Source organism: Lissotriton vulgaris, chromosome 9 (assembly GCF_964263255.1).
Source record: "Lissotriton vulgaris chromosome 9, aLisVul1.2, whole genome shotgun sequence".
Taxonomy (NCBI): domain Eukaryota; kingdom Metazoa; phylum Chordata; class Amphibia; order Caudata; family Salamandridae; genus Lissotriton; species Lissotriton vulgaris.
In genome coordinates, this window is record NC_141697.1 from 474,911,979 (window position 1) to 474,935,470 (window position 23,492).

Below are 23,492 nucleotides of genomic sequence, written 5' to 3' on the forward strand. Positions count from 1 at the left end.
CATCTCTCTGTCACCCAGGGACACTAGGATAACCTCAACTATTTCTCCCACAATAACTGGGGCTATTTCCTCTACAAACCCTACACTGACCAACCCCTGAGTATGCCCATCACTCGGAAGTGTGCACTTTTGAGACACTCAGCATCACCCTTGGTGTGCCCTAACTAGTAACATTCATAACATTTGGGGACATACTTACCAGTGTTACCTCTTTTAGTCTGAAATCCAGAGGGGGGAGTCCTTCATGGTGCTGGGCGCCAAAGCCTGAAACCAACTACTGAGCTCTGTCCATTTCATCATAATGAAAGAAGTATATCTAAAGGCCATGCATTTTTCTTGCCCCCGATGCACATTGTCCTTCCCTTACCTAACCAATTTAGAGGCATATGCAAGGATCCCCCCTGTTGACTCCCAGCATAGTGCCAGGATGTTCATTTTCGACTGACAGTACACTCTATAAGCACATTCATTCGATCATTCATTCAGTGTTCTTGTTTACAAATCCCATTTTCTGCTCAGACTGGGGCTGGGACCCTTTCCTCTGAGAACCTTTTTTTTAGGTCCTTGAGAGACCTCCCTTCTATTTTAATCTCCCCCTTCCCCCGATTCCTTCTTGTGGATCCTGATACTAATCCAGAGGTTTGCATCCTAAGCAAGATCCCTAGGGTCAGAGAGCTTACTTTACACAAGATGTTGGTGCAGCTCTATAAAACAAAGACTGAACATGTGCTCTTCAGCAATTACATTGTGCAGCAATCCCTTTCAATCACTCACTTCACTGTACTTCATCCAACCATCCAGTACCTCACAAAAATGATCCACACAATCCACCCAGGTGTGCCGGGGCAGCTTCTGGTAGTCCCTGAACTTATGCCTACATCTTTCTGGTGTACGCCCTCACTGTTTGGTCAGGGATTCCTTCATGAGGAGATACTTCATCCTGTTCCCTTTCCCAAGGGCTAACAGGGCATTTGTCCCTTCATTGGGAATGTGCTTCCAGAGGCTGACCCCCAATCTTCCTGAGGACTCTGTGGATCTCTATGGCAACATTGAAGACCACAGACCAGTTGTCTATGTCATTTTCCACAACAAAGTTAGGCACCAGATCCTTTTAGTTGTGGATCCTCTTTTCTAGAGTGTACACTAGGATAATATTGCCACCAACAGTGCTCAACTGCCCCTGCGTCTCTCTGCCTTCCTATCCTCCAGGCGGATACACTAGGTTCTGCCCCATTTTGGATATCCTCTGGGGGTGAGTCATGCTCCCCCTGCTGCTCAGGATAAAGGTTTGTGTCCACCTCCTCATCACCACCCAAGTGTTCTCCCTCCTTCTCATAATCCCTCTCTGGGGTTGACTGCCACCTTTGCACTTCCTCTAATGCCCTGAGGGCTACCTGGATAACCAAGTTGGTAGCCTTCTTGCTTGCCTTCAGCCCTCTATCTTTTGCTGCTCAACCTGGTGAGGTTGTTGAAGTTGAGCAACTCCATCTCCTGGAATGATAAAAAAGGAAGGGAGGACACTTACATTTTGAAAACAGAGAACACAACAAATGAAAATTAAGAGGAATTTAAAAAGAGGTCAACTCTGGTGTCAAAATAGTTATAAGGGATTTTGGTGTTCCACAAATCACTGTATGGCACTACACAAACGCAAGTACTCGACCCCACCACTGATAACTAATATGAAACATTGTGTTGTTGGTTAAGTGGGATGTTAACCCTGCTCAAGCAACAGCCACAATCCCTGTCAGCGTGAACCACAAACTCACCAAATTAACCTGTGCTTAACCCTCTGGTGGCTTCGAGTAAATAAGTTAGGCTTAGTTTAGAAGCAAGGTGTAAAGAATGTACGTGGCACACAAACAGTAATAGAGTGAAAGCACAACACGAGAAAAACCTCACACAAATGTTGAACAATAGAGTACATTTTAGTGAAATTTTTGACACCAAAATGACAAAAATTCAATAAGTAGAACTGGAGTTATGATTTTTCCAAGTTTAAGGTAAAAACTTGTGCCTAAAAGATCAAAGCACCAACTGCGAACATCTAGCCATGCAGTACCGGGTCAACGCTGAAAAATATGGCTGACCGCAATGGAGCACGAGTAGGATACAAAAAGTGAATTGGACCTCGTCGGCGCTTACCTTATCTCTTAGAAGAAATGTTATAAAAAACTTTTCTAAGAAGGTAAATTTCAGCAGGGCAAGTCTGCACGCGGTGTCCAAGGAGGGGGTATCATCATCGGGCAGCCGCTGGACGAAGTCATAGTGAAGATTTCTATGTTCAGACTTAGGGTCTGATTTAGATCTTCGTGGATGGGTAACCCACGTCACAATCGTGACAGATATGCCATCCGCTGGAATATAAATCCCATAGGCTATAATTGGATTTATATTTAGGCAAATGGGATATTCGTCACCATTGTGATAGAGTAACAAATCCGCCAAAATCTAAATCAGATCTGTAGTCTCTTATTTGGAAGTCAAAAATATCCAGCAGGACAAAGCTGCAGACTGTAGCTGACAAGAGATCCACGAGGCCGTATACCCATTTGGCGGAAAGACCGCTGAACAGGGGTTGCAACTGTGGAGAAGAGTGTAGAGGGAGTTGATTCGAAATCAGGCCGTCTGGTAATGCACCTTGGGCAGAAAGTTGAGTAGATTGGTCCCACTCTCCTCTCCGACTTTAGCCATAAGTCAAAGGTTAGGGATTGTGGCTGTCTGGCTACCTTTAACGCCACCATCAAGGGTCTAGGACTGGAGGGGTACCACTTTCCTCAGGCTTGGTCGGTGTGCAGTTCAAGATGGTTTAAGCATTTTCTGTCCCTGAGCCTCTGATCAGGAGGCCACCTGATTAGCCCTTGGAGTCACTCCGGTAGTTCTGATTTGAAGAAGTGGAACAGGGCTCAAAGAGCAGGGTAGGTCTCTGAGGGTTCTAGGTAATCTTCAGGCAGTAAGGAATTCCTTCTAGGTGCAGCAAAGCAGTCTTCACGAGTACACAGCAGGCCACAGCAGTAGTTAGGATTCCACAGGCCAGGATGGTGACTAAAGAGTGGGCCAATTTTTATACCTGGTGCCTTCTTTGTAGTAGGAGCCTTTTGTAGATAATTCCCTTTTAAGTGTTTTAAGTTTCATGTTTCCCCTGCCCTGGCTCCTGCTTGTCTGCATGAACAATGCAGGGGTAGCAAGTCCTTTGCTTACATCCAACTGCCAACTGCACTCAATCATGAGATCCAAGGACAGGCCACATACACCAAATAGCTAGGAAAGAAAAATACTTTTTAAAAGTGCCATTTTCTAATCTGTAAGTTAAATCTGACTTAACCATGTAGGATGGTGTTAAATTACAAATTCTCAGATAGTGTTCAACTGTTACCATTCAAAAGTTAGTACTTAATAAATGTAATAAGGCAACCCAATTTTTATCTAATGGGAGAGGTAGGCTTCACAGTAGTGAAAAACACATTTAGAAGTGTATCACTACTAGGACATGTTAAAATTAAAAGTACATGTCCAACCTTTTAATTACAATGCGTCCTGCCCTATGGGCTACCTAGAGCCTACCATAGGGGTGAAGTACTTTCAGTAAAAGGGGGGTTAAAGTCTTGGCAAGGGGGTTATATTGTCAAATTGGCAGTTTAACATTGCATTCAGTCTGCAATGGCAGGCCTGAGACATGTTTAAGGGGCTACTTAAGTGGGTGGCAAAATAGGTGCTCCTTGATCACCAGTAGAATTCAATTTACAGGCCTTGGGTATATGGTCTGGTTTACAAGGGAATTTTACATAAATTAAAAATGCCAATCAGGTGTAAGACAATTTCCCCATGTTTTAGGGAGTGAACACAAGCATGTAAGCCCTGGTTAGTGCAGTGGTTCCATTGTGGTGCTCGGCCTGGAATTGCTCGCTGCTGCTGCATAGAGGCAGCACAGGAATTGGCAGTGTATATCACTCATTGATGGCAGTGTAGAAATAGTTCTCCTCAAGTATTATCAAAATTACTGTGATCACTTAGTACACAAAGGGAGGTAGTGCTCTCAGGGTTTTCCAGATGAGAGACGTTATGATCCATGGAAGTTCGTAAAGCCCTTACTCAGTCGGGGACACCTAATCCTTTTCAGTGTCATAAAGAATGGCCCCACACGACTCCAAGCTGATGGGTTAACAAAAAATACACTTCAAACCAAGGATGTCCATAGCATGCTAAGGGAACGTGGTGGACCCACCTAATTTGCAACAAGAAATGGGAAGAAACAGTAAAAAAGAAGAGGGGAGAACAAAACAAACATTGTAGGATCCAAGTGGTGATCGGTTTAAGGCAACTTAGCAGCATCATAAAACCATACACCTATCTCACATGTTCTTACAGCTGCTGTTTCTTAAGCTGCTCAACACCCACTTACATCCTCAGACTGATCTATTGTGCAGATCTAGCCTGGGACATTCTTCTCTGGTCTGGTTCTATGGCCTCCACTGGTTGGTCCGCCAGACCCTCCGGCTGTCCTGAGAAATCTTCAGCTTCTGCCTATATTAAGACTGTTGTGTTGTGCAGGTGGGCGAGTGCAGGGGTTTCTGGTCCTAACAGTGACACCAAAAAGACCAAGAAAATTTAATTTCATAGGAGCTTTTTCAACATGTTAAAGCTTTTAAATCAAGGCTTGCCTATTGTCCTACCCTAAACTCCGTTATACTTCCACCCTTAACGAATACAAAAGAGACATCCTCCTCGCCAAGACCGAATACTTCTCGGGTAGGATTCTCGCAGCCGAGAGCCAGCCAAAAGAAATATTTGCTACAGTTCATGAGCTGGCTTCCTCTGACAGGACATCTTCCAAAACCCCCCCTCCCAGCTTCTTTGCGACTTCTCAATGATTTTTTTATTGAGAAAGTCACCCTTATCAAGGCTAACATACCCCCCCTTCCCCTACCTTTTGTGACTCCCAGCCGTCACCTAACAAGTCCAGCCTGACCTACATACCACCGTTGACCAAAGAAACCCTCCTCCCCCTGTTAGCCCGTGTCAATTCAGGATTCCCTGTTGACCCTTGCCCGGCTCACGTTTTACGTAAGATCTTCTCAGATTGTTATCTGCCACCCCTTACCCTTCTTAACGACTCCCTTAGACTGGGCACTGTCCCTGCCCCCTATAAAGCGGCCACCATTATTCCCATCCTAAAAAAGCCTGGTGCCGATCCCTCTTCCCCTTCAAACTATCGCCCTATCTCCCTCCTTCCCTTCTTGGGTAAGGTCCTTGAGTCCTACGTCACCAAGGTGCTTAGCTCCTTCGTGGAAGACGGCGGCTACCTCGCACCGTGCCAGGCGGGTTTCCGCCCTCGGCACTCCACCGAGAAGGTGGTCGTCTCTGTCATAGCCGAACTCAGGGAGGGAGTGGACTCCAACACCCCTAAGGCCCTCATTCTTTTAGATCTGTCCGTCGCCTTTGACACGGTTGATCATTCCATTCTTCTCTCTTCGGTGTCAAGGCGGCGGGCATAGGGGGCCCGGTGTTGGCTTGGCTCAGCTCCTTCTTGAGTGATCGCACCCAGGCCGTCCACCTTGCTGATTTTTCTGCTTCTCCGTGCAAGGTGCAGTGCCGTGTCCCTCAGGGATCGTCCCTTTCCCCTTTATTGTTTAATCTGTACATTTTCCCCCTTATTTCTGCACTTCAGGAGATGGAGGTCACAGTGTATAACTATGCCGATGACTTCCAGCTCATTTTCAATCTCTCTCATTCCTCAGCTACTGTTCATAATTTTCAATCTGTCATGTTGTTTATCAAGGACTGGATAAACTTCAACCATCTGAAATTAAGCCCGGATAAGACAGAGTTAGTCCTTACCGATGGCAGTCGCAGTCCCTGGTCCCCCACTTTCTGGCCCCCCTCCCTGGGTTCCCCTCCTTCACCGTCGTCCTCTATTAAAACACTTGGGATCACTTTAGATCAGCACCTCACACTTCATTCCCAGATCAGCTCTGTAGTTTCCTCCTGTTTTTTTACCCTCCGCACCATTCGGAAAATCTCCTGATTTTTTTCTTTTTCTGCTCTAAAATTGATTCTAATGGCGATGGTCTTATCGCGACTGGACTACGGGAACATTGTGTATAACGGCATTCCCGCTTACGCCCTTCAACGCCTCCAACTAGTGCAAAATCAGGCTGCCCGCCTGATTCATGGGCTACCCAAATCTTATCACATTACTCAGGCCCCCGCTTTTATTTCTTCCGCTATCACGGCCTACCGTCCCTGCAGAGAGCTACGCTCCTCTACTAAGCTCCTTCTCTCTGTACCCCGCTTCAAGAAAAGCAGGTCGGGAGGCCTGACATTTTCTGTCCTTGCCCCCACTTTCTGGAACGCACTCCCCCCGCTATTAGATCTGCTCCTTCTTACATTGAGTTTCGAAGGGCTCTCAAAACGTTCCTTTTCCTACAAGCCTTCCCATCCTAGTCCTATGCGCCCCCATCATTGGTTTCTCAGTACCCCCCCAGCGCCAAGAAACCGCTTGGTAGACGCGCGCTTTATAAATTCTTTTAAATTCAAATTCAAATTCAAGTAAGTAATTTCTTGGTCAGAGGTTTAAATATTTCCCAGAGGTAGGGGGTTGTTAGTGATTTACCAAGTTATAGGTTTTGCTTTTCATGTTTAATAATTTGTCTTTCTCTTGTTTTGGTTGAGCCTAAGCGGCACCTGCGCTGTCTGCAAGACCTGCTCTATTTAATAAAACAACTTTATTCTAGCCTGCTGCAGGTTCACTCCTTTGTCACCCTTCTTTGCTGCCTCCTTACTCGTTCATGCAGCCAATATCTCACTTCCTTTAAAGGCTGAAGAGCGCCGGCCAAGCACAGTTTCCTTTCTCCTGCATTCTTTATCTATTGTTTTGGAGCATTATTTTGTTTACATTTTGATTTCCACCCTTCTCTGCTTCTTTCTTTAGTCTGCTCGGTCTTTGTTGCAGCTTGTTTGGCAGGCAAACTGCATACCCCCGACACCGACCGGTGTGTTTGTGGCTGGCTCTGTGCTCTTTGGGCATTTTTTAACAGTGGCCATTGTGGCCCCGGAGGGCTCTGGACACTCTGCAACACCCGCCTTATTATCGCCCCACCCCCTACCCCGTTCTTGCTTGCCTATGCCCCCCTTGCCTGTCCTTGCTTGTTGGGGAAATGGCTATTTACACTCATGGTACAAGGGACATTTTACTATACTGTGCGTGTGGCACTGAGGCGATTCCTGCACGGATGACTTTGGGGCAGTCCCCGATCCTCTTTAGGCAATTTTTAACAGCCTTTCACGAGCGCTCCAGACACTCTGGATTCCCCTTTAAGTAGGCCCTGAGATGAGCATGGTATTATCTGTCAACAGCGGTCCTTGACAAATTACTGTAGAGGCTTTAAATAATTATAGGCCACAATCTGCGCTATAATGAATAAGGTGTACAGCCGGACCCTGTTATTTAATAAATGGAAGGTTTGAAGGAAATTTAAGAGAACATAAATACAATGGGACACAGTACTGTATCCAGTCCATACAACAAGGCAAGACAAAACAATATTTACAAGGGTAGGGTATTTCTCAGGCAATTTTACAATTAGTGAGACGCTAGTGCAGTAAGAAAAATCAGCCTAGCTGTACTCATGTAGTAAAACACAATTGGGTCACGCAGTGGGGAACTAATGTTTTACCTACATCACCTGTCGACGGCGTTTCAATCCTATTAAAAATGAAGGATCATCATCAGGATGAACCAATCACAAGAGCCTTCCTTGAGTCACTGTTCCTCACCCTTAGGGAGGACATCCAATCCGTCAAGACTGAATTTGCCGCGGAGATCAAGGAGATTCGCCGCAACGTGGACAGTGTGAGATAACGGGTTGCCTCCTCGAGGAGAGGAGTGATGCCACTGTATCGGACTTACCCATACTCCAACAAGAGGTTATTCGACTCCATGATCAAAATGTTGATATACAAACCCAGATGGCGGACCTAGAGAACTGATCTTGAAGGCACAACATCCAGATCCGCGGGGTCAAATCCTCAGATGACACCGAGACCTCTTCGCTTTCACCCAGGGCCTCATTCGCCACACCCTGGGGGACGAGCACAATTCCGAGGTTGTCCTAGACAGGGCCCATAGAGTGGGGCTGCCCCAAGCCACAAATGCGCCGCCAGCAGACATTCTGGTGTGCGTTCAGGACTTTAAGACTAAAGGGGCCATACTCGCAAAAGCTAGATCCCTACACCCTATCTCATTCCAAGGCTACTCTCCACTATTGTTCCAGGCCCTGGCTCTGATCACACTGCAAAGACGCCGCCAGTTTCGCCCAGTGACTGAACACCTTCGGCAACAAGGGATCTCATACTCCTGGGGACATCCCTTTCGCCTAATTTTTCGCCACGATGGGAAGCTCCACCAGATCCGCTCCTTCCTGGAGGCCTGTCACCTGCTGGGGCTCACGGAAACTACTGAGGATGATGTCACTCACAGCACCGCCTCCAGACCCGAAGCGTCACTGTCGGGATGGCAAAGGCATGGCAGGTGAGGGCACCCTAGGCGGCCGCCCAAAACGGAGATTGCCAAAGGTCAACAAGCAGCTATCACTGCGGCCACCGAAGCCCTTTCCGGAGAAGATTCGACCAACAAGTGACCTCCCTTGAAGCACCTGACTTTCTGCTTGCCTCCTTGTTGGTTGCGGGGGGATGGCAGGGGGAGCAGTCCTTCCTCTTAGTCACATGATGGCCCCCATTTGGTTGACTGACCAGTCGTCCTGGGACGGCGGACTATTTTTGCCACTTAGACTTGTTCGAACTGTTCCCCATTGGGAGCTAGTTCCGGGGACTCCTTCTCTGGAGGGCCCTGGGGTTCTTTTTCTTTTTTCCTTTTTCCTCCTCTTCACTTTTTCCCAGGGTTCCCCCTGTCCACACTTCCCTTCCTCTCACCAGTGCAGATCATCTGACGTCCTGACAAGATCCTGCTTCTCAATGCCACGCGCGTAGCCTGTCCGCATGGCGCTTACTACAGCTTACATTTTTCTCACGCACTGGATGTCAGATAGACGGCTTAAGATCCTGACCCTTAATGTCCGGGGCTTTAATAACCCCATCAAGCGCAGAGCCGGTCTTAATTATTTGGAGCACTCCAACGCCGATATCTGTCTCTTACAGGAAAAACACCTGCTACACAAAGACTACCACAGGATGAAATCCTGAGCCTTCTTCATGCAGTTCTTCTCCTCCAACTCTACACGGCGGGGTGGCAATTCTTGTTTCTCGCTCCTTCCGGGGCAAGGTACTTCAGAAAGACGCCGAGATCAGGGGCCGCTTGCTCACATACCAATTCTTAGTAGCTGGGGTGTCCCTTATAATGGGTTCAGTGTATGCCCCCAATGAGGGTCAGGATAAATTCCTCCATAGTGCACTCACTGAGGCGACAGCTAACTCAGAACGACGTTTACTACTGGGGGGGCTTGAATCTTGTCCTCGATAATCCTGCTGACCGATCCTGTTAGCGCATTAGCCAGGTGGGGGCTATTTCACAGTGGGAACTAGCCCGCATATACAAATTAGGCCTAGTTGGTTTATGGCGACACTTCCACCCCCGCTGCCGAGCGTACACCTATCACTCAGGCGTCCATAAAACCTATGCCAGACTAGACTACTTCCTCTGCTTCACTCCACTGCAGGCGCTAGCCACTGACACTGACATCCTCACTGCGTCCATCTCTGACCTCTCTCCAGTCATGCCCTCCTTCTTGCTCCCACACATGCAGCTGCCCCTGCGACACTGGCGCCTTTGCGATTCCTTGTTACACTAGACCTCTATAGTTAAACAGATTAAATCAGCCATTTCGAATTACCTAGCCCTTAACGCTAACTCGGATGCCTCACTGGCCACGCAATAGACTGCCCTCAAGGCAGTTTTAAGGGGGGAATTCATAGATATTTCCATGGCCATTAACAAAGAACGTTGTCAGAAAAGAGCTGAGCTCACCCAGAGGGTCTCCAAATTAGAGCAGATGCATCAACGCACTGGGGCGGCCACGGCATGGCACCAGCTGTGCACGGAACGGAAGCAACTTGTGGTGTTGGATCAGGACAAAGCCGAATATGCGGCCCGCCGCCTTCGCCACTCCTACTTCACCGGTGGGGATAAATGTGGCCGTCTCCTGGCCCATAAACTGCGAGAGGCGAGACAACGACAAGGGGTGTAAGCCATCTGTCCTCCTGTGGGTGACCCCACCTCGAATGATATAGCCATTGCAGAAGCTTTTCGGGACTTCTATGCCAAACTTCATTCTGGCGGCTCCCTTGACACACTCATGCAGCTTTGAATATCTAGAATCTGCGCAGATACCAGCTCTTAACCCCCACAAGCCACCCACTTAGATAGAGACATCAGGACGGCAGAAGTTATAGCGGCTATCTCTCGCCTTCGGCTTGATAAATCGCTGGGCCCGGATGGCTACTCAGTGGCCTTTTCTAAAACTTTTTGCAATCAAGTTGCCCCCTTGCTGTGGGATCTTTTTAACATGTTTGCCCAGGACGGAGCCGTTCTTGAAGAAATGCTGGACGCATCAATTGTAATTATCCCGAAGCCCGGGAAGGACTCAACTCTTTGTAGCGCATATAGGCCGATCTCCCTCTTAAACGTGGACATTAAATTATACACGAGCATCCTTGTGACACGCCTAGGCCCTTATATGCCCCAACTGGTGGAGCCGGACCAAGTGGGCTTTATACCCCATAGGCAAACCAGTGACAACACGAAGAGAGTGCTACACCTTATTAAGAAGGCTTCCCGTACGCAAGGGGAATACATGCTATTTGCCATCGATGCAGAGAAGGCCTTTGATAGGGTCCATTGGCCCTATCTAGAGCAGGTCCTGCAGAGATTTGGCTTTGGAGAAAAGATGCGCACCTGCATCCTTAACTGCTATCGTTCGCCCCAAGCTACAGTCCGGGTAATGGCCAAACATCCTCCCGATTCTCCATCAGGAGGGGCACCCGGCAAGGATGCCCCCTCTCTCCCCTCCTGTTCGTGCTGTATATGGAGCCACTCGCATTGAGAGTCAGATCCCATCCCCTTATCACTGGGATCAAGTTTGGCGGAGACATACACACAATCAGCCTCTACACGGATGACATTCTACTTTCTCTCACCGACCATGTCCAAGCACTACGAGCCCTTTTTATCGAGCTGCATAACTTTGCGCAGGCCTCGGGGTTTAAAATGAATATGGACAAATCGAACGCTCTCAATATCTCGCTATCTGCGGACACTCTAGCCCACATACGGGAAGAACACCCTATCCAGTGGTCCACTGCCACGGTCCCCTACCTCGAAGTGCAGCTAGGTCCTACCATACAAGCTACTGTCACTGCTAACTATGACAGGCTCCGCACTCATATCCGAAGAGAACTGGGCACATGGAAACAGTACCCCCTTTCTTGGCTGGGCAGAATAGCTGCCGCTAAAATGACAATTCTGCCCCAAATCCTCTACCTATTTCAGACCCTCTCTCTGCGCCCCCCTGCCGGCTGGATCCAGCAAACTCAGTCCTATCTAGCACAATTCATATGGCAGGGCAGCAAACCAAGGTTTAAGCACGCGATCGCGGTCCTACCTCCCGAACAAGGAGGAGTTGGAGTACCTAATCTTCAGCTTTACTTCTATGCTGTACAGCTCCGCTACTTAGTAGAATGGAGCCGCCAAGAATCTAGGAAACATTGACTCTTTCAAGACCAAACGGTCGCCGCCATGCCCCTACAGGGTGTTTCCTTCCTTCGGAAGAAGCGCAGGCCACCTAACCTCTACGTCACCAGCACCATTATGGAGGCTTGGGACAGCACTGCCGTCCCCTACGAGCTGACATCGTTTCCTTCCCCTCTGACACCATTGTTTAATAAAACCTGACTTTCAACCGGTAGTTGACCCTGAAGCTTTCACAAGCTGGCACCCTACCTCATGCCGCTCCCTTGGGCATCTGTTTGACTTGGAGGGCGTCATCCCATTCCCACAGCTTCGATTAGATTATGGCATACCGGAAATGGACCGTCTATCCTACCTACAACTCAGGCACTGGGCACTTCAGCCGCAAGTTAAACCAGGTGCTCAATCTCTATTAACCCCATACGAGAAATGGCTGATTACTCGATCCTCTGATAAAAAACTCATCTCTGACCTTTACAAGCACTTATTAACGGACACCACCTTCACATATAATGCTGGGCGAACGCGTTGGCAGCGGGAGCTGGGTAGGACTTTATCTTGCAAAGAATGGGATGACATATATTACAGAGCCCGACATTCCCCATACCACACAGGTCTCACTGAGACTCTGACCAAGGTCGCCACCTATTAGTACTACACACCGGAGCGCTTGCATCACTTTGACTCCCGTATTAGTGCTCTGTGTTGGAGAGGTTGTGGAGAGGTAGGAACTCTGGAGCACCTCATGTGGAGTTGTAGACACGTCCAACCATTCTGGACACCAATCCTCGATGAAATAGACTCCCATCTTGATACACAGCTCCCGCGCTTCCCAGCATATATCCTACTAGGCCTACCCAACGCTCTAACATATCCCTTGAAATCCCAGAGGGGTCGACTAATCGCTATTGCCCTAGGAGCGTCCACCCAGAACATACTAGCGCATTGGCGTTCTCCCCAAATTCCGCCACATTCAGGTTGGCTACAGAGACTCTGGATGGTACTGGGTATGGAGACACTGTCCCTCACACTGGCGGGTAAGGAGAATAAATTCCCAGAACTATGGCGTCCCTTCCTAACCTTGCTGACAATGGAGTTTTGGGAATTGACATGTCCTCGATATCTTAAACTTCTCTGCCTAGCAGATACACAGATCCCACCAAAGCGTAATCCCACACGGCCACAATGATCTTTCGTGAACTCAGCACCTCCCCTTCCCTTTTTTTTCTCCCTACCCTTTTGTTTTGTGGACCGGGGACGGGGGAGTGGGGATGGGTGGGGGGCCACTTGCTTTTATAGTTCCTTTACTCTTTCTGCTGTGGACCCGCTCCCTGCATATTACTCAGTAATGCTATCATTATCGACATGTGATGTCTATATTACACTGTTTTATGGAGCAGGGGGTCCTGTTCTTTTTTTTCTCTCCATGTGAAAATCAATAAAAGATTTAAACCATAAAATCAACAGGACAACATACACACTAATTACACATTATAATCAGTAGTTAATATTTGGTACGAATCTTAAAAGTAGTAAAAAGATAGTTTAAAAGACAGTATATCATTTCAGTTGTTTCTAAACAGAGTAAGTATTCAAATGACAATTTATGGTTTTTAATCCCAACAGCGAGTAAAAATTGTGGACGAATAAACAGTTTCCTCTGGGGGGTATAAAAACGGCAAAATAAAATAAAGTGCAAAGTGCTTTGGCATGAACGACTATCGCAAGGGCATACTGGAAGTGAAGCAAACCATGAGCCTTGAGTGGGGAAAGCAACTAGGCAATGGATTGTTAATAACCGCAACCTAGTCAGTAGAAATTTCTGCCTTTCATTTAAATCAATTTGTAAATAAAGTGCTGGTTCTCTCCTGAAAGGTGTAGTTATAGGTTGTGATGTATGACGTCATGAGTGACGTCATTGATGATGCTGTTTGTGATGTCCTCTGTTACATTGTGTAACGTCATTCAAAGTTCAATATGCAACCAGACCACTGCCATATCTCAAAACTGAATCCATAGACCCAAGATGTTGTGGGGACGAAACATTTTACCTGGTTTTGGGCAATTGCATAATGAAATTAAAAAAAATTAGTCAATGGACAACAGGCTCTATGTAATGTTTTCCTTTTATTTTTAATTCTTCCGCAACTGTTGGGAAAAATTACACCAAACTAAACCAAAGACATGCACCAAACCTCTGATTTCATGTGACATTTGATGGCGAGTTGTGCTGGCTGCAGTTTTTGCTCTCTAGCTTTCTGCAAAATTCCCTGTGCACTTTGAAAATCATAACGTTTTGCTTTCCCTGTATAACTCTCCCTTACACCACTCCCCTAAACCAGTCAGCTTTGCGGGAACAAATTTAGTTGGAGAAGCGGTGTTTTTGGAAATATGTATACAGTTTTAAGCAATTAAAATAATGTAGTGCTTTAAATGCCTTAAATGACATTGAACTTTGACTACATCGTTTTACTGCTCTAGCATTTGGGACTGTAAGCACATGGATCATTTTACATTAAGACATCAATTCACCTAAACTTTGCAGGATGGGTACTATAACTTTGCCCGTCATATTTGACAAAGCTATGTGGTGTATTTTCTCTGGGGAGGGGGTGGACCGATAAATAGTAGAGCACTGGCCCACGGAAACCCTTATATGAACCGTACGCATCTGTCAACTGATAGGCAGGTATTGATGCAATTCACCATCTTCCTTTGAGACACTGTGCTGCCTCGTGTTGCACTGTGCCTTCTACTTGAACCGCTGTTCCTCCCTCTTGTACTGCTGTGCCTCCCTTTTGTGCTGCGGTGCCTCCCTCTTCCCATGCTGTGCCTCCCTCTTGTGCCGCGGTGCCTCCCTCTTGTGCTGCTGTTCCTCCCTCTTGTGCCGCGGTGCCTCCCTCTTGTGCCGTTGTTCCTCCCTCTTGTGCCACTGTGCCTCCCTCTTGTGCCGCTGTTCCTCCCTCTTGTGCCGCGTTGCCTCCCTCTTGTGCCGCGCTGCCTCCCTCTTGTGGCGCGATGCCTCCCTCTTGTGCCGTGGTGCCTCCCTCTTGTGCCGCGGTGCCTCCCTCTTGTGCCGTTGTTCCTCTCTCTTGTGCCGCTGTTCCTCCCTCTTGTGCCGCCGTGCCTCCCTCTTGTGCCGTTGTTCCTCCCTCTTGTGCCGCGGTGCCTCCCTCTTGTGCCGCTGTTCCTCCCTCTTGTGCCACGTTGCCTCCCTCTTGTGCCGCGTTGCCTCCCTCTTGTGCCGTGGTGCCTCCCTCTTGTGCCGCGGTGCCTCCCTCTTCCCATGCTGTGCCTCCCTCTTGAGCTGCCGTGCCCCTCTCTTGCGCCACCGTTGAATACAAACCCCACAGCTGTCTGTGCCTGGGTGAAGGGGAAAGAGGAGGAAGTACCTGCACTTCTATGAAGCACTGAGAACAATGAGGTTTCATCTTCAGAAAGAAATGCATTGCATTATGTTATGTTACTGGTCCTTTTGTACTTCTGGTTTTTGAGCTGTGTGCAGCATGGCTGTGCGCTGTCTGCAATGTGTTTTGCATCACTGCTCTGTGCTGCCTGGACTGAGGGTTGCTGCATGATTCTGATATCCACACACCAATAAAATGAGCACCAGTGTTCTAGGGTTATAGTAGTGGAGTTGTATCCATTATATGTGTGCTTTTGTGTGTGTGATCTTCAATACTTGCTCTTTTGCTTAGGTCATCTTGCATAATTGTTGAACGAGGTTGCTTCTATGGTGTGCTGCTTTTGACAAATTAGTTTTCATTATCCGATCAGTTCCATCCCACACAATTCAAATCCACACGCTGTCAATTTACACCGCATAATTCAACACCAACCCACATAATTCAACTCAACAACACAATTACACAATACACAGCACATCACATAATTAAACTCCATTACATACAGCTCCACAACACAAAATACCATTCCACATAATTACACTCCATAACACACAACCCCACGCCACACAATTCCAATACACTCAATGCCACATATTTACTATTTACATAATTCCACTGCATACCATACCACATAATACCACCACACAAAGCCACCCTACAACTCACAATTCCACAACTAACAATTACAATCCAAACCACATAATTCTACTACACACCACATACATACACTCCATAACATATGGGTAAAAAGCATTGTCATTTACAACGCCAACAGCTTTGACTTAATCAAATGCGAGATCTATTGCATTTCCAACGCCTGTTTAATTAGTTTTGCTGTTCCATTTATTACTCTCATTTATACTGTGAATCTGCATGTTTTTTCCTTATACTAATCATCATCTGCTGCCGATGCAGTCCGCAGATTGACACTTCATATTGCGAGTCTGTTTCTTTGTGGTAGTTTTATTCTGTCCGTGGACATCTAATTTCCATAATGGTCATCCAGTCAGTGCAAGGAGTGCGAGAAGTTTAGGGTGGGTCCTACCTTGCATGCTGCTCCACCAGGCTGAGGCCACAGACCTCTGCTTTCTGCTGGGGGGCACGCCACATCGCTCCTGCGAGGCTGCGAGGGCATACGCGACGCGGGATGCATGCGAGCAAAGCCTGGGCCTTATCATTGGGCGCCTTGACATCTGCGCGTACGCCTGAACGCTGCTTGGTCACAGGCTCTGACTCTTGTGGCTTAGTCGAAGGTGTTAGTCAGTATTCACATGCCTCGCTGGATTTATAGGGAATAGTGGAGGTCCCAAATACTGCCCCTGAAGGTACATCTGCTGGCACCCTAACACGTGCTGCTACAAGGACTGTGCCTAAATCCAAACCTCAAACTAAGGAACCTGCAGTAACTATGCCGGAGCCATTCATAAAGAGGAAGAGGGGAGGGGGGCCACAAAGGCAGAAAAGTGCAAAAGTACAGAAGACCAAAAAGAATGGCGGGACAGTGATTATGACATCTCCTCTGACCGTGGAACCGCAGTCTACAACATCTATTAATGGCACTGTGAACATTGACCCGTTGGGTGTTCCTCCTGAAGCTCTTGAGGTTCTATGGGTGAAAATGGAGGCCATGGTTGAGTCATCTCTCTCTCCCGTCCTTGACAGGTTAACTCGTATTGAAGAAAGATTGACTAATTTTGAATCACATGTTGTGCCTAATCTTCATTCTATTGAAGCCTCTCTGATAACAACTAGTCGGCCGATTGAAATTTCATTGAAATTTCATTGAATGTACTGTCCAATCCTGTAATCACAAAACCCCCTCCGCCGACTACCTCAATATCCAATCCTAGGTTTCGAGTAGAATTGACAGAGAAGGTTCAGCTCCCGTTGCGGGGCTGGTTGCTCCGGGCGGTCAGGTGGATGAGGATGGGAATATTTCTAGTGAACTAGCCCAGTTAATACCGAGTACACCAAGGGAGGTGGGTAATAGACCCCGGGTTAGTTCAGAAAGTAACATCAAACACAATTGCTCTAATCGTGGCAGAGGCACTCAATTAATGCTGGCCAATGGACAGTCTGGCCGAAATCCCCTTCCCATGCATAATGGTTCGGCACATAGCTCTGTCGAGGATGGTTTTAGAGCAATACACCTCCCACCAGCCGCTGCCCCTCTGGTAGTGGTCTTGAGGAATTTACCGACCTTGCAAGCTGGGCAGCTGGAATCAAGTGACCAGCTAATGGCCAAAACTATGCATTGGCTTACATCGCAACTAAAGCTAGCCGGGGTTTGGGGCTGGGACATCTGCAATCAATTGATAATGGTAAGACAGGCTCTGTGGGTTGGAGACTCTAGGAAGGATGGGGGGGGTGATTGTGTAATTGCCAACTTTAATAACGAGCAGGTTGTTAGACTTCTACTGGAGCACCTAGGGAGTAGAAGGCAAGGGTGTAATCATGGGGAAATCTCCCTCTTACCACTAGAGTTTTTCTATAGACCCGGCCATCCTTCTCTGCTAGGAGGGAGAGGTCGGGATGTACCCCATAGACCCATAGGGAGATCTTCTGACCCTGAATTAGCTAATAGATTTGCCCCTTTGGCAGGTCTATATGCCTGCGATTGACTGCTACTAGTAGCTGCTTCAGAGATAAAGGACGCTATCAGTCAACCCGCTGATTTTCCCCTGCCTGAGATAAGTCCACAGTTAGTGGTGAGTACATGGACAGTAAGTCCCATTTTACCTGAAGTTACTAACATTGGCAGTGTGGACTGCACTCCTGTTTGGGTAGAGTTGAACGTGATGGTGATTTTACCCATAAATGCAGAATTCTGAGCTGGAATATTGCGAGTTTAAGATCTAAAAGAGATGATCCCAACTGTTTATCTTATATAAAAACATTCACTATAATTGCCCTCCAGGAGACCTGGGACAGGGGGGAAAATTTCTGGTTAGACGGTTTTAGCTCATACTTCTTACCTGCATGTCTAGCTTTAGCGGGCAGAGCAAAAGGTGGTCTTTTGTTTCTTCTTTCCTTGGACTTAAGGGGCTCTGCAAAAAGGTTAGAGATAGACTCTCCCCATTGTCTGATATTGGAGCTTAGTAAGCAAAACCATTCAAAGCTTTTATTAGTGAATATCTACAACTCGGGTGAGTGTGACTATGTAAATCAGCGCCTAAGCACTTTTTTTCTTAATGAATATAAATTAAAGCAATCCACTTCTTATTATGTTTTATTAATGGGTGATTTTAATACGCACTTGTGTGACTCACATTGTTTATTTGACCATCCGCATGGCTTTAACCCCATCGATGCTCATGACGAGCTCAGCTCGTCATGAGGCACGGTTGAGCTGTGCTTATGACGAGCTGAGCTCATCATGTATAATGGGAAAGCTCACAAAGAAGCACAGGAGGGGAAAACCCATAGCAGCCAAGGTGTTAATTACGCCACGGCCTCACATTTTGAGCACACTACACTGGGCGAGGGCCTTGAGTTCTTTTTAACTGATGCCGATCTTTTAAAAGCTAGTTTTGCTAACCCTCAAGATCCGGGCCCCACGTGTAATGCCAAGGTTAGAAACACCATTATTGATTATATTTTTATGTGCCCTGTGTTATTGAACAAAGTCATTTTTTATAATGCTCAGGAATCTCCTTTGAGCGATCATAATCCGGTTATTTTAATCTCGGATATTACCTGTGGCATCCTGGTCAAAGGAGGTAGGAATTGGGTCCCGAATAAGGTGCTACCTTGTGATCAGAGGAGAAGGCTTAGATGGGCCAATGTAACCCCGGATATATTCCTCTAGGGCCTGTGGGAGAAATGTACAGATAGCATCACTATTTGCACTGAACTTCTAAGCACTAAGGATGCAGTACTTAGAACTTTTGAGGGCATTTGTACTCAGATAGGCCGTGACCTAACAATAAAATCCAAACCGAGAACCACATGTGGCCCGAAGTGGTTTGATGAGAAATGCTCACATGCTCACTGCTCCTTAATCTTAGCCCTGAAAAAACAACATTGGGATAGGGATCTAATAGCCAGAGGAAGGAGTATAAGCAAGTACTTCACAGTCGGAAAAAAGAGATCAAGGATGAGGCATGGAATTCATTATTGTCCGTGGAGGTGTTAAGGGATAGCTCCAGGTTTTGGGCCATTATAAGCACCCCTTTCTTTTCTCGGGAGGATAATGAAACTCAGGATTGTAATATCACAGAAGCCCAGTGGGTCTCTCATTTTTAGGCAATTTATGAGTCCAGGGGGGCTTTGGACTGCACCCCCTGACCTTCGCTCCATCAAGCTAGCACCCCAATTGAGTTTAATGAGGGGTAAATAGAGAAAGCCATAAGAGATACTGCCAGCAATAAAGCGCCGGGCCCAGATGGCGTTCCTGCAGATCTCTAAAAAAGTAACCCTCAATTCTGGGCTAAAATCCTTGCAAATGTTTTTAGTGCTGTGGGTTCAGCAGGGTTCCCAGCCTCTTGGTTAAAATCAATGATTATTCCTATTTTTACAAAGGGGCAGCAAGGGGATCCTCGGTGTTACAGGCCAGTATCCCTCATTGATTCCTATGTGAAAATTTTAGGAAAGGTTCTCTTAACTAAAATTACAGACTGGGTAAGTGAGAGGGGGGTTTTGTCTAATATGCAACATGGATTTAGATGTGGGAGGAGCACTATGGACCAGTGTTTAAATTTGCATCTATTAATAGGCAAATACACTATGGCTAAGGAGGGTTGTCTGACAATGGCATTTATGGATTTATCCAGTGCGTTTGACCTGGTTAACAGGTCGAAGCTTTGGAACATTTTATTGGAAAAGGGAATTGACCCTTGTCTAGTATTTTTTAGCTCATCTTCATCAAGACCGCACAGCTTCGGTTAGGATATCCCAGGCCGGTGACTGCACCAGATCTTTTAATTCCTGCAGGGGGGTCCGGCAGGGATGCATTTTAGCGCCCCCTGCTTTTTACTCTTTATTTTCATGATCTGGACAAATCACTGGTGGAGGCAGCTCTGGATATTCCGCGTGTGGGAGACTGCCCAATCTCTGTTCTCCTATACGCGGACGACACAGTACTTTTGGCCCATACTGCGGTGGGCCTTCAGCGGCTCTTAGATGCCTTTGGGGCGCACATGCACTCACTGGACTTTATTGTGAATAATGGAAAGTCACACACTATGACAGTAGGTCACAGAGCTAGAAAACCATTGAACTGTAATGGCGTGGAAGTTTCCTCCATGTCCTCCTTCACTTACCTGGGAGTCCTATTTGATGATAGGTCATCCTGGATTCTGCAACAAAAAGTTAAAAAGAACGCAGTCATACGAGCTTACTCATCTCTTCCAGGGTTTGCACAGCGTCTGGGGGCTAGACCAATAGAGGCTATTCTAAAGGTTTATAAAGCCAAGTGCCTGGCTATTGCCGCCTACGGATCCTCTATATGGGGATATAAAGATCAGGCTGGGATACAGATAGCTGAAAATACATTTCTACAGAGTCTTTTGTCTGTACCACAATCTACCCCATCGTATGCTATATATCAGCAGTTAGGGCTAGGGTATGTCACTGAGATTTTGAGTACAGCTCCGTTGCTTCGCTGGCTCAAAACTTGACTGAAACCTGATTTAACCCTGAACTACATGATTTTATGGGACTGTGTTAATTTAGATAAGTCCTCAAAAATTGAATGGCTGTCATATGTTAAAAGAATGTTATCCAAAATAGGACGGCCAGAGCTTTATGAGGGCGCTGATAAGATTCAGAAGGAGGATGTGTTGTGGGTAAAATTGAATGTTAAAAATTCTTTGATGCTGGGGCAAGAAGAACAGGAGCTATGTAAACCTTTAGTTAGGGCCCATTACTTGTTAAAAACATCTATTAACATGGAACCTTACTTGTCAATTGTTAACAAGCCTTATCATCGTTGGCTCCTAACTAGGCTCCGTTTTAATTTGATTCATCTAACATTGGGGGATTACCAGGGATGGTGTAATCCTGATGATGCAGAACCCTGCCAATGCAATAATTTCTCATCCCAGGATACTTTACATTTTATGATGTTCTGTGACTTTTATTCCAATATTAGCATGAGATTTCTGGTACCTATCCTGAGAGGAAGGGGTTTCTCTCAGGTTAGACCAGCATTAGTTTTTCTACAGTCTTTGTGTAATCCTGGTAATATTTTTAATATTGCATCTTTTCTGGTAGCGGAAGTGAGGATTAAGAATAAGAGAAATTTGATGATGATTTCTTCCAAAATAAGAGTTTAAAGTTTACTGTTATTTTTTTAAGACAAGGGGTTTGACTCGGTGATAGTGTTTTTATCTTAATGAATTGAAATATTGTCTATGTATTTTAAATGTTATGTTAAATGATTTGTAATATTGTCCACCTTTGTGTTTTGTTTTTTTGTACTCTTATGATTTTAACTAATCGAATAAAGTGGATTGACTGACTGATGATGAGAATTTCAGTGAAACCTTACTTGGCAATTGCTTTCGGCAAATCATTGGATTTTCAGATGACAACGTGAGGAAATCTAAAAATAAGTGAAATAAATAACAAATAAAAAAGATTGCCCAAAAAGATATTACCCCTTAAGGAGATAAAATGTGAGGCAGGATTTAGAAAAAATGGTAGAATGGACAAATGGGGGGCAAGGAATCAATGCAGACACAGATAATTGGTGCAGAAACACAAAGCAAGTTACAGGACACTAGAAGCCATTACACTTGCCTTTCCTATCTAGTGACTTATATTTTCCCAAAATGTGTCACCAAGCAGTGCAGTGAGCCAAAGAAGTATTGGGTGTACAGGTGAGTTTTATAACGTGCTCAGGCAGAGACAGTGGTGTGGTTTGTTTTGTTAATTTCTAGAGGCCACATTTTTTAATATTATAGATTGGAAACTGTCAATGGTTAAGGAACTAAGGGCCCGATGTAGGTAAATCCCATTTACCGATTTAGAAATACCGAATCTTACCGATTCGGTATTTCAAAATCGGTAAAAGGGATGTAGGTCCCAACATCTGGATTTGTTACCGAATCCTTAACAATTCTTTAATTACTGATTCGGTAAATACCGAATCGGTAATGCCCATTCATTCCTATGGGCTTTGAAGCCCATAGGAATGATTAGGCATTACCGATTCGGTATTTACCGAATCGGTAATTAAAGAATTCACAAGGGTGCAGGGGTTGTCACTTTGACACCCTCTCGGTACATATTACTGAATCGGTAAATATACCGATTCGGTAATGATACCGATTCGGTAAAATTACCGAAAATGTGCCCCTACATCTCGGTAGCCCTTTACCGATCGGAAACGGCCGAAAATCGGTATTTTCGGCCGATTCGGATCGGTAAAGGGCTACCTACATCGGGCCCTAAGAGTGCACAACATTTCCAAGTTGGAAATGTGGGCTTCCTGCAAGTTTCTTTCACTCAGTGAACTGTTGCAGAGCATTTTATAATATTTTTATACAGGAAGGAAAAATATCATCATGGGTTTTGATTGTAGAATCGAATATCAAATATCTTTCATCAGTTGTATTACACAGGTTGATCAGAATTGCTACACTGTTACTTGTCACAGTCTATTAATGTATCAACGCATGTATACACCTTATTTTCAGAATACATTTGCTTGAAAGAGAAAAGGCAGAGCAAAAAGCTTACAGCTTGGAGAAAAAAGTATCGGAAAGTATTGGTAAACTATCCCCTTATCTGAAGATAGATCCAAAGGGACACGAAGACCCCTTCAACATTTTAGTAACGAAGGTACTGAAAATATACTCTAATTTAGTGTCAGCACTAATTTTAACAAACGGTATCATAATAATTGTGTTGTTGTTGTCTAAAATGTTGCCAACTTTGCACCATGTTGTAAAAATCTTGCTGGTTATCTTTTTGGTTCCTGACTTTCGACGTATGCATAGGAACCCTTAGAAACCTACACATTTTAAGTAGTAATGTGGCAATCGCATAAATATGGATCCACTTTAAAAAGCAGAAGGGTGATACTAGGCACATGCCGAGTCCTCTCCATCGATTCCAAATTCATGTGGGTCTTTCTTCCCATGCTTTTGCTATCACGTTAATAGCCATAAACACACTTAAAAGGACCATAGGTGTCAAGCGTAACCAAAAGCAAGAATCCTTCGTGGGTCACCTGAATTTTGCTGCCCTTCATTATATTTGATGTAATAAACATTTTACCCAACTATCCACTTAGGGCATGGCAGGTCGCAAACTTTTCGTGCTGCGTCTGTCCCTTTCATATTGCATCTATGACTCATACCTAAGTCAGATGACTTAATTTCTTCTAATTTTCCTCTAGTGATCTAAACATAAAAATGATAGTTCTGTATTTGTAATGC

General features: G+C 45.9%; 1 protein-coding gene across 1 annotated transcript in view; it reads left to right on the forward strand.

Annotated features, from left to right (window-relative positions):
• Window positions 1-23,492, forward strand: part of LOC147690293 (coiled-coil domain-containing protein 170-like) — a 638,795-nt gene that overhangs the window by 272,551 nt on the left and 342,752 nt on the right. The window contains exon 6 of the mRNA XM_086937932.1: window positions 22,749-22,893. Within this exon, the coding sequence (XP_086794058.1) occupies window positions 22,749-22,893 (145 nt within the window). The remainder of the gene's footprint in view (window positions 1-22,748; window positions 22,894-23,492) is intronic.